Source organism: Mytilus trossulus, chromosome 9 (genome assembly GCF_036588685.1).
Source record: "Mytilus trossulus isolate FHL-02 chromosome 9, PNRI_Mtr1.1.1.hap1, whole genome shotgun sequence".
Taxonomy (NCBI): Eukaryota; Metazoa; Mollusca; class Bivalvia; order Mytilida; family Mytilidae; genus Mytilus; species Mytilus trossulus.
Window position 1 is genome coordinate 13185811 of NC_086381.1, and position 10980 is coordinate 13196790.

General features: G+C 34.3%; 1 protein-coding gene across 1 annotated transcript in view; it reads left to right on the top strand.

The window, feature by feature from the left end:
- The window catches only part of LOC134685166 (uncharacterized), a 70567-nt gene extending 67801 nt beyond the window's left edge, over nt 1–2766 (top strand). Inside the window, exon 13 of the mRNA XM_063544644.1 lies at nt 2349–2766. Coding sequence (XP_063400714.1) covers nt 2349–2447 — 99 coding nt within the window. The 3' untranslated portion in view covers nt 2448–2766. The remainder of the gene's footprint in view (nt 1–2348) is intronic.
- Nucleotides 2767–10980: the final 8214 nt, after the last annotated feature.

Consider the following 10980-nt stretch of genomic DNA (forward strand, 5'->3'; position numbering starts at 1 on the left):
TTTTTTATAATTTCAGATTTTAAGTTTTGGATTTATGGGGCTTTATTCATAAAAAAAGAGGGATTTTCAACACTTCAGACAATAACTGAAAAAGGCTTTCACCAATGTCCATGAAACTTTAGTGAATTGTTTATATCTATTGATGTAAGCTCCCTTTCAATTTTTATAAATTTCAGATTTTAAGTTTTGGATTTATGGGGCTTTATTCATAAAAAAAGGGGGGATTTTCAACACTTCGGACAATAACTCAAAAAGGCTTTCACCAATGTCCATGAAACTTTGGTGAATTGTTTATATCTATTGATGTAAGCTCCCTTTCAATTTTAATAAATTTCAGATTTTACATTTCCGTGTAATGAATTTTTATGCTTAAAAAAGGGGGGATTTTCCATTTTTGGGACAATAACTAACACTTTCACAAAATTTTATGCAACTTTGATAAATTGTTTATATCTATTGACATAAGCTCCCTTTCCATTAACAGTGCCAATTTTTTTGTGCATTTTTATTTTTATTTTTTTTTTTGGGGGGGGGGGGGGTATTTGACAGGGCTCACACTATTTCTAGTTGATCATATAAATTCATTTAAAGCATAATAGACAAGTTAAAAGAGCAACAAGCGTATCATGCGCTAAAGCGCAGCCCTTTATTGGCTTATAACTCAAAAACCAAAGCATTAAGAGCAAATCCGACAGGAAGTAAAATTGTTGATCAGGTCAAGATCTATCTGCCCTGGAATTTTCAGATGAATTGGATCATCCGTTGTTAGGGTTGCTGCCCCTGAATTGGTAATTTTGAGGAAATTTTGCTGTTTTTTTGTTATTATCTTGAATATTATTGTAGATAGAGATAAACTGTAAACAGCAATTATGTACAGCAAAGTAAGAGCTAAAAATAAGTCAACGTGACTAAAATAGTCAATTGACCCCCTAAGGAGTTATTGCCCTTCATAGTTATTTTTTTTAACAATTTTCACAAAATTTGTAGATTTTCAATAACATTTTCCACAGAAACTACTGTTATAGATAGAGATAATTGTAAGCAGCAAACATGTTTAGTAAAGTAAGATCTACAAACACATCACCATCACCAAAACAAAATTTGTCATGAATCCATCTGTGTACAATGTTTAATATCAACATAGACCAAGGTGAGCGACACAGGCTCTTTAGAGCCTCTAGTTTAAGTTGGTCCTGTCATAAGGTAATGCTTTGTTATACATAATATTTTCTAGAATGAGCAACTTGGCAAGGATATGTTGAAGTGTGTAGGTGTTTTGTGGACTAGTCAGACACACACTGATTGTTTGCTAAACTAAGGTGTTTTGGGGATTAGTCAGACACACACTGATTGTTTGCTAAACTAAGGTGTTATGGGGACTAGTCAGACACACACTGACTGTTTGCTAAACTAAGGTGTTTTAGGGATTAGTCAGACACACACTGATTGTTTGCTAAACTAAGGTGTTTTGGGGATTAGTCAGACACACACTGATTGTTTGCTAAACTAAGGTGTTTTAGGGATTAGTCAGACACACACTGATTGTTTGTTAAACTAAGTTGTTTTGGGGATTAGTCAGACACACACTGATTGTTTGCTAAACTAAGGTGTTTTAGGGATTAGTCAGACACACACTGATTGTTTGCTAAACTAAGGTGTTTTGGGGATTAGTCAGACACACACTGATTGTTAGGTGTTTTGGGGATTAGTCAGACACACACTGATTGTTTGCTAAACTAAGGTGTTTTAGGGACTAGTCAGACACACACTGATTGTTTGCTAAACTAAGGTGTTTTGGGGACTAGTCGGACACACACTGATTGTTTGCTAAACTAAGGTGTTTTGGGGACTAGTCAGACACACACTGATTGTATGCTAAACTAAGGTGTTTTGGGGATAAGTCAGACACACACTAATTGTTTGCTAAACTAAGGTGTTTTGGGGACTAGTCCGACACACACACATTGTTTGCTAAACTAAGGTGTTTTGGGGATTAGTCAGACACACACTGATTGTTAGGTGTTTTGGGGATTTGTCAGACACACACTGATTGTTTGCTAAACTAAGGTGTTTTGTGGACTAGTCAGACACACACTGATTGTTTGCTAAACTAAGGTGTTTTTGGGACTAGTCAGACACACACTGATTGTTTGCTAAACTAAGGTGTTTTAGGGATTAGTCAGACACACACTGATTGTTTGCTAAACTAAGGTGTTTTGGGGACCAGTCAGACACACAATGTCTGTTTGCCAAATGAGGAGTGGGGCCTGTGGCAGTATGTTTACCAAGGTTTGCCTGTTTTTTCTTCATGATGTAAGATTTTATAGGTGTGTTATTATACATTTCAGATGAACAAAGACCATAAAGAAATTTTGACCCAAATGGTGATGTCTCACAAGTCATTTCTGAAGAAATCAATACAAGCAGCTGTGATTAAATTAAAATGATATATAACCACATATATTTTTTTATGGAATATGTTCAATTTACCTGATAATTAAAGGATTTATTGTGCAGGAATAATAATGGTTTCTCTGAACTTTTGTATCAAATTCTATCATCATTTAAGTCAAATTATCAATGTATTAAGTTGCATTAGGGGTAAAATATAGTGAAATGTTACGATCAATATTTTTAGTTATTAATCTAAAGAAGGGCCAATAAGTTTGTTGGATCACCTTTTTTTGTAGTTGACCATTTTTCTCTCAGTGTTTGGATTAAAGACCAATGACAATGATAAAAATATAAAATATTGATGCAAGATTATTTTTGTTTTTTTGTTTTAAAACAATTAACTGTAGTATAATTTGTTATGAATTGAAGAACACTTTTTAGTTTGATTTGTTATTGCTTTGTATTTAAATTCCAACATCACAAAACATTGCAAGATCTTTCAAACCTAAACATTGCTAGATCTTTCACACCTAAACATTGCTAGATCTTTCACACGTAAACATTGCTAGATCTTTCACATGTAAACATTGCTAGATCTTTCACACCTAAACATTGCTAGATCTTTCACATGCACATGTAAACATTGCTAGATCTTTCACATGTAAACATTGCTAGCTCTTTCACATGTAAACATTGCTAGCTCTTTCACATGTAAACATGCTAGATCTTTCACATGTAAACATTGCTAGATCTTTCACTTGTAAACATTGCTAGATCTTTCACACGTAAACATTGCTAGATCTTTCACATGCACATGTAAACATTGCTAGCTCTTTCACATGTAAACATTGCTAGCTCTTTCACATGTAAACATTGCTTGATCTTTCACACGTAAACATTGCTAGATCTTTCACATGCACATGTAAACATTGCTAGCTCTTTCACATGTAAACATTGCTAGCTCTTTCACATGTAAACATTGCTAGATCTTTCACATGTAAACATGCTAGATCTTTCACATGTAAACATTGCTAGATCTTTCACATGTAAACATTGCTAGATCTTTCACACGTAAACATGCTAGATCTTTCACACGTAAACATTGCTAGATCTTTCACATGTAAACATTGCTAGATCTTTCACACCTAAACATTGCTAGATCTTTCACACGTAAACATTGCTAGATCTTTCACACGTAAACATTGCTAGATCTTTCACACGTAAACATTGCTAGATCTTTCACACATAAACATTCTGATCAGAGTTTGAGACACATCACAAAACTTTGCTAGATCTTTCACATGTAAACATTCTCATCAGAGTTTGATATAACTCTTCACCAGAGACCAAATGATGATATTGTTAACAACAATTAGCAAAACCAATACTGCAGAAATAGTTAAAGGCCCTAAAATGACAAATGTCAATTAATTCAAACGAGAAACTGATGGCCTGATGTATGATCAAAGTTAACAATAAAAACATGATTTCTTGGAACAAACTACAACCACTGTGCTACCTGGTTCCTGACTAGGGACAGACACAAACTGAATCTGTAGGGGTTAAACATGTTAGCAGAATCCCAACCCTCCCCTAACCTGGGAAAGTGGATTAACATTACACCACAAGTATAAACTAAAAAAATCAGTTGGAAAGGCATTAACTCAACAGATAAATTCATAACAAGGAAATAGTTATCAAAGGTACCAGGATTATAATTTAAGGAAAAATATAAAGAAAAACCTGCAAAAACGCAAACGATTCTAATTAAGGGCTTTATGAGATTACTCTCAGTAACCAGTTGCTGACTACTACATGTACTAGTTCAAAGCTTATGACAACTTATGAAAATTGATGTGTTTAAAATTGGAAAGTTGAAATCATCATGGTTGTCATAGATTCAAATTTAAAGTATTAGTATATTTGTTTCATCAATGGAAAGGTCACAAGATATGAAGCTGATCTACTTTCAGAAGTATCTTTTATTTCAAGTTCACTGGGATACGATATTTTATCGTGTGTTTTTCTATGTTGTGATTTTATGCTTTTGTTTCAGAAAAAGGGAGAAGGTTTGGATCCATTAAAACGTTTAATCCCGCTGCAAATGTTTGCACCTGTCCTAAGTCAGGAATCTGATGTACAGTAGTTGTCGTTTGTTTATGTAATATATACGTGTTTCTCGTTTTGTTTATATAGATTAGACTGTTGGTTTTCCCGTTTGATTGGTTTTACACTGGTAATTTTGGGGCCCTTTATAGCTAATCGAAAAGTGGGTTATTGAGTAGGAACATCATCACTATTGCTGAAAGTGAAATGATACTACTTTCTAGTATGCTTTTTTCATGTAGTCTTTGAGAAGGTTCTGTATGAATTCTGCTTCATATGAGTATTTAAGTAGTGGTGCAAAATCAGTACTCATCAAAATATTGTCTGCTAAAAGAAAATCCACCAATCTCAATAAATATGTTGCAATCAAAAAGCCCAGCGTTTTGATAATTTCATCTTCGGAGTATTTGTTATGGGATTTGATGTGGTTCTTCCAAAGTCAGATGTTTCATAACTTACTGAATATAACCTGTGATACAGCTACATTTACTATGTCAAAACCTGAAATCGTCAGTCCACTCTTCCTAGAAATTCATTTTGCTTGTTGTTGTTTGTACTTATATTGAAGGTGTGCATGTGGTCAAGGTTTAGTTTTTGGTTTTGCTTAATATTTGTTCTTTTATGAGATAGTTGAACTTGGCCTTTTTAGCTCACCTGGCCCAAAGGGCCAAGTGAGCTTTTCTCATCACTTGGCGTCCATCATCCGTCGTCGTTAACTTTTACAAAAATCTTCTCCTCTGAACTACTGGGCCAAATGAAATCAAACTTGGCCACAATCATCATTGGAATATCTAGTCTAAAATTTGTGTCCGGTGACCCGACCAACAAACCAAGATGGCCACCATGGCTAAAAATAGAACATAGGGGTAAAATGCAGTTTTTGGCTTATAACTCAAAAACCAAAGCATTTAGAGCAAATCTGACATGGGGTAAAACTGTAAATCAGGTCAATATCTTTGTGCCCTGAAATTTTCAGATGAATTGGACAACTGGTTGTTAGGTTGCTGCCCCTGAATTGGTAATTTTAAGGAAATTTTGCTGTTTTTGGTTTAAACTTGAATATTATCATAGATAGAGATAAACTGTAAACCGCAAAAATGTTCAGCAAAGTAAGATCTACAAACAAGTCAACAGGACCAAAATGGTCAGTTGACCCCTTTAGGAGTTATTGCCCTTTATAGTCAATTTATAACTACTTTTTGGTAAATCTTGAATATCTTTTACAAAAATCTTCTCCTCTGAAACTACTAGGCCAAATACTATCAAACTTGGCCACAATCATCATTGGGGTATTTTGTTTACAAATTGTGTCCGGTGACCCAGCCAACCAACCAAGATGGCTGTCATGGCTAAAAATAGAACATAGAGTAAAATGTAGTTTTTGGCTTATAACTCAAAAACCAAAACATTTCGAGCAATCTGAAAGGGGTTGATATTGTTTATCAGGTCAAGATCTATCTGCCCTGGACTTTTCCGATGAATTGGACAACTGGTTGTTAGGTTGCTGCCCCTGAATTGGTAATTTTAAGGAAATTTTGCTGTTTTTGGTTTTATCTTGAATATTATCATAGATAGAGATAAACTGTAAACCGCAAAAATGTTCAGCAAAGTAAGATCTACAAATAAGTCAACAGGACCAAAATGGTCAGTTGACCCCTTTAGGAGTTATTGCCCTTTATAGTCAATTTATAACTACTTTTTTGTAAATCTTGAATATCTTTTACAAAAATCTTCTCCTCTGAAACTACTAGGCCAAATAAAATCAAACTTGGCCACAATCATCATTGGGGTATCTTGTTTAAAAATTGTGTCCGGTGACCCAGCCAACCAACCAAGATGGCTGTCATGGCTAAAAATAGAACATAGAGTAAAATGTAGTTTTTGGCTTATAACTCAAAAACCAAAACATTTCGAGCAATCTGATAGGGGTTGATATTGTTTATCAGGTCAAGATCTATCTGCCCTGGACTTTTCCGATGAATTGGACAACTGGTTGTTGGGTTGCTGCCCCTGAATTGGTAATTTTGAGGAAAGTTTGCTGTTTTTGGTTTTTATCTTGCATATTATTATAAAGATAAACTGTAAACTGCAAAAATGTTCAGCAAAGTAAGATTTACAAATAAGTCAACAGGACCAAAATGGTCAGTTTACCCCTTTAGGATTATTGCCCTTTATAGTCAATTTTTAACCATTTTTTCCACTACGCTTATCAAGACCTTTCTACGCTCTTCACGTACTCACTACGACCATACCACGATTTATGCGATTGTAACACAATCTTACCACGCTTCTACTGCGATTATAGCACGCTCGTCCCACGAACTTACTACGACCTTTCCACGCTCATACCGCGATCTTGCTACGCTCTCCATCTCTTCTGAAATTCGCCCGCTATAGCCCTCCAATCATTTGGGTCAGTTGGAGATGAAATCACCTCATCTTTATAATCGTCACCTATTGCAAACCTCGGGTAAAAATTTACTTATAGAATTCCGAGCAACTTTGAAGTCATACTGCAAGGTCGAATACTTGTCACCAGTAGCTAAATGTCTTAAAGTGATGGCAAGTTTAAGACAAGGCGATAGAGCTCTTCTAAATAGCGTATCCGTCTTCTTAATTCTTGGACCAACTCGGTTAAGAAGTTCATCGTACATCACTGGAGGCATTCTTAAAAAAATTGAAGAAGGAAGGTTCATCCTCAATTTTTTACTCGTTCATCAACTGATCATAATGACCAAACTGGAGTCTCCTATCCGTTGCTAACCAAAAGGACATACGCTGTCTAAATGACTGGTCGTTAAGATTTTGTATCTGAGTTATTGATTGAAGAAGCATTACTACATGTACATGGTCTTGTGTTTCCATGGTTCAATTGAAATTGATGTTTCAAACAAAATCTGGAAAGCTTTTATACATTTATGTGACAATGAGCATGACAAGAACTCGAAATAGTCGTAGTACGAACGTAGACAAGTCGTAAAAAGAGCGTCATGAGGACGGCATTGGCGTACTAGAATCGTACTATGGTCTTTAACAGCGTGGTGTAAACGTGGTATGGTCGTTGTGGGAGCGTAGATGGGTCGCGGTAAGAACGTGATGATCGTAGAGAGGTCGTGATAAGGTCGCTGTGAGATTGTAGCGTAATCTCTCCGAATAGAATCACGCTCTCGCTACGATGAAACATCGATCTAACCATGACCTTACTGCGCTCTCACTACACTTCTACTACGACATGATTTCGTCACGACCGCACCATGCTTGTTTTGAACATGTTCAAAGTTGGCCACGCTAATTACGATCTCCAAGACCTTACCACGACCGTATTACGACCTCACTGCGATCTATACGATCGCACTACGCTCGTCAAAATTTGCATTTTTTTAACAGATCGTAGTGCGATCGTGGCCTAGTGGGACTGGGGTATTAAGGAAATTTTGCAGTTTTTTGTAATTATCTTGAATATTATAGAGAGAGATAAACTGTAAACAGCAATAACGTTCAGCAAAATAAGATCTATAAATAAGACAAACTTGACCAAAATTTTTTAATGACCCCTTAAAGAGTTATTGCCATTTATAGTAAATTTTTAACAATTTTCTTTAATTTGGTAAATTTTTGTAAAATTTCCTCTGTCAGTTCTGGACAAGTTTATTAAAGACAATTTTCATTAATTTGGTAATTTTTGTCAATTTATAAAATATTTTCCCCTGTCACTTCTGGGCCAAGTTTTAAATATTAAAGACAATTTTCATAAATTTTGTAAATTTTTGTAAATCTTTACAAAATATTTTCTACTATCACTTCTGGGCCAATTTCAATAAAGATAAAGATAATTGTAAGCAGCAAGATTGTTCAATAAAGTAAGATCGACAAACACAATTTTGTCATGAATCTATTCGTGTTCTTTGTTTAATATGCACATAGACCAAGGTGAGCAACACAGGCTTTTTAGAGCCTCTAGTTGGGGTATTGATAACTCCTCCAACAATGAACCATAAACCTATGTTCTTCCATGCTCCACGTTGTTAATTTTAAAATAACACTTTGCATCTGCGGAGACATCATTAGGTGTCAGCCTTAATTGTATCTCAAAGAAAGTTCTACATTTACTTTGATATACTACTGTTATTTCAGAGAGAAGTGCAAGGGCATCACTTGGTCATTAGGTGAAAAATCATAGGAGATGGGGAGAAATTATAAATAACAAAACTAATTAGCTAAATAAGGCCTTTTATAGCTGACTATATGCGGTATTGGCTTTGCTCATTGTTGAAGGCCGTACGGTGACCTATAATTGTTAATGTTTGTGTCATTTTGGTCTTTTGTGGATAGTTGTCTCATTGGCAATCATACCACATCTTCTTTTTTATATTTACAAATAAGAAGTATGCCTGATATCGTTAGTTAACTCCATATGAATCATTGCCTATGCAAGATGAGGATGAGTTATTACCAATTCTGAGCGTTCTTACTAATATATTGAAAAATTATACCGCAAAACATTTATGCTTCATATACAAATAAATCAGTCGACCCATTACTGGAGTTGTTTCTCATAACGTACAATTTCAACCCGTTTTTATATTTAAATTGTTCATGTCTTGAAGAAAAGAAATGAATACACAGAAACTTTGTCCAGCAAGGCGTGATTTTGACTCCATCTGTTTGTAGTTAGATCAAAATTTTCGTGTTGTATTGTATCAATTTTATGCTGAAGTTTGAGTTGAGCGTTAGATGACTCTCTTTAGAGCCTCATGTTTAGATGACATTGTTAAGTTTAACGCTTCCTATGACGTGAAATGGGTTTTAATGATTCCGACTTAAATGAGTGTAGACTTGTATGACACAAGTTATTTGATAGGTTCGTGTTTCCTAGTCCATGTTGATGAACAGTTGTGTTTTGTATACTGTTGTTTGTCTTTTGTTTTTTGTCATGGGCCGGTTTTGTCAGTTTATTTTCGATTTATTATTAGTTTGAATGTTTAATGTCTCTTTTGCATCCTTTGTCTCTGTTTTACCGTTATAGCGTAAACATATTTATTTAAGTCTTTCGATTATTTGAGGTTTCCATATGCATCTTTAGATATAACAGTTCTCATGAAATGAGTAATATTAAGACTGCATTTCTGACTGTTTATGGTAGTGTTGTAAATCAAATTAAAACTTTGGGAAACTACTTTCATTTTTAACAAACCAGGCTACATACGTAATATACTGAGTTACTTGGGTAAAATGATTGTTTCTCCCATGATCTGAGTACCTGCTGGCCTCTCACAGATCGATGTGTACATAAACTGGTTATATAGATTAAAATTATGAAAAATTCCTTACGTCTTCTTTGAATTGTGACCACCTGAATCTACCTTTTTATTTGTTATAACATTTTATCGTGGAAAAGATATTATTTTTCAACAATTTTTAACGAATGAACTATTCAGAAAAGTTTTCTCTTTTAAAATGGCAATACATTTTTTTAAACAGAGAACCTGGATTTAATTCTATACCCCCGACCCCATTGTGAGGTTTGTTTCATGGCTGTTATTCAATAGAATTATAAGAAATGTGATCTGTTGATCATTTGATAGAGTAAGAAGAAAAATGTAGATGTAAAAATGTAAGAACTGATTCATGTACGAGGAGAGTAGGAACTGGTCGTGGATGCATATGCATTCAACACGAATATGAATATCAATGCATGTAGGTCACAGTATAAAAAAAACTTTTTTAGGGGGGGCAGCACCTACTTTGATGCATACTAAAAATACACATCACTTTTTTCAAATATTTTTTTAAAGTAATGTCCAAGTCAATATACAGAACAAATATATGTTGTTGAGGAAAACAGGACCCATGACACAAAAAATATACTCTGATTACATATAGCCATATTAGTCAATCAATTTTTCCCCTATTAGGTTTAGAGCGGAGATGGGGGTTGGGGGGTAAGTGTAATGACTATGTGAATTAAGTTATTTTTATCCTACATTGAACTTTTGATGTTGTCCCTTACTATTAAATGTGAATCAATAACATTTTCATCTCACATATAGGATAACATAAAAATTCACATCATTTTTTTTAAAAATTAAAATGCGCGTCAATGGCGATTTTTTTGTAAAATCTATCAAAGATGGAACTATAAAATCAAAAAAATAGATTCCCTAATTGACAACAACAAACTATATCAATCGAGTTAAATGTTGAAGTAAATTATAGTTTGCATTTTTAACAATGAAAATAATGACCTCACACCGGTCGTTATTTTATGCCTTGAAGCATATTTCATTGAAACATGGTATCGTGTGAGATGATTCTTCGAAATAATGAACTATTGTTCTAAAAGAAAATAACTCCATATAGGTATATAATGTATGATGACATTTTCTACATAAGAAAATACCTGTACTAAGTCAGAAATGTGACAGTTGTTATTTATTCGTTTGATGTTTGAGCTTTAGATTTTGCTATTTGATTATGGAC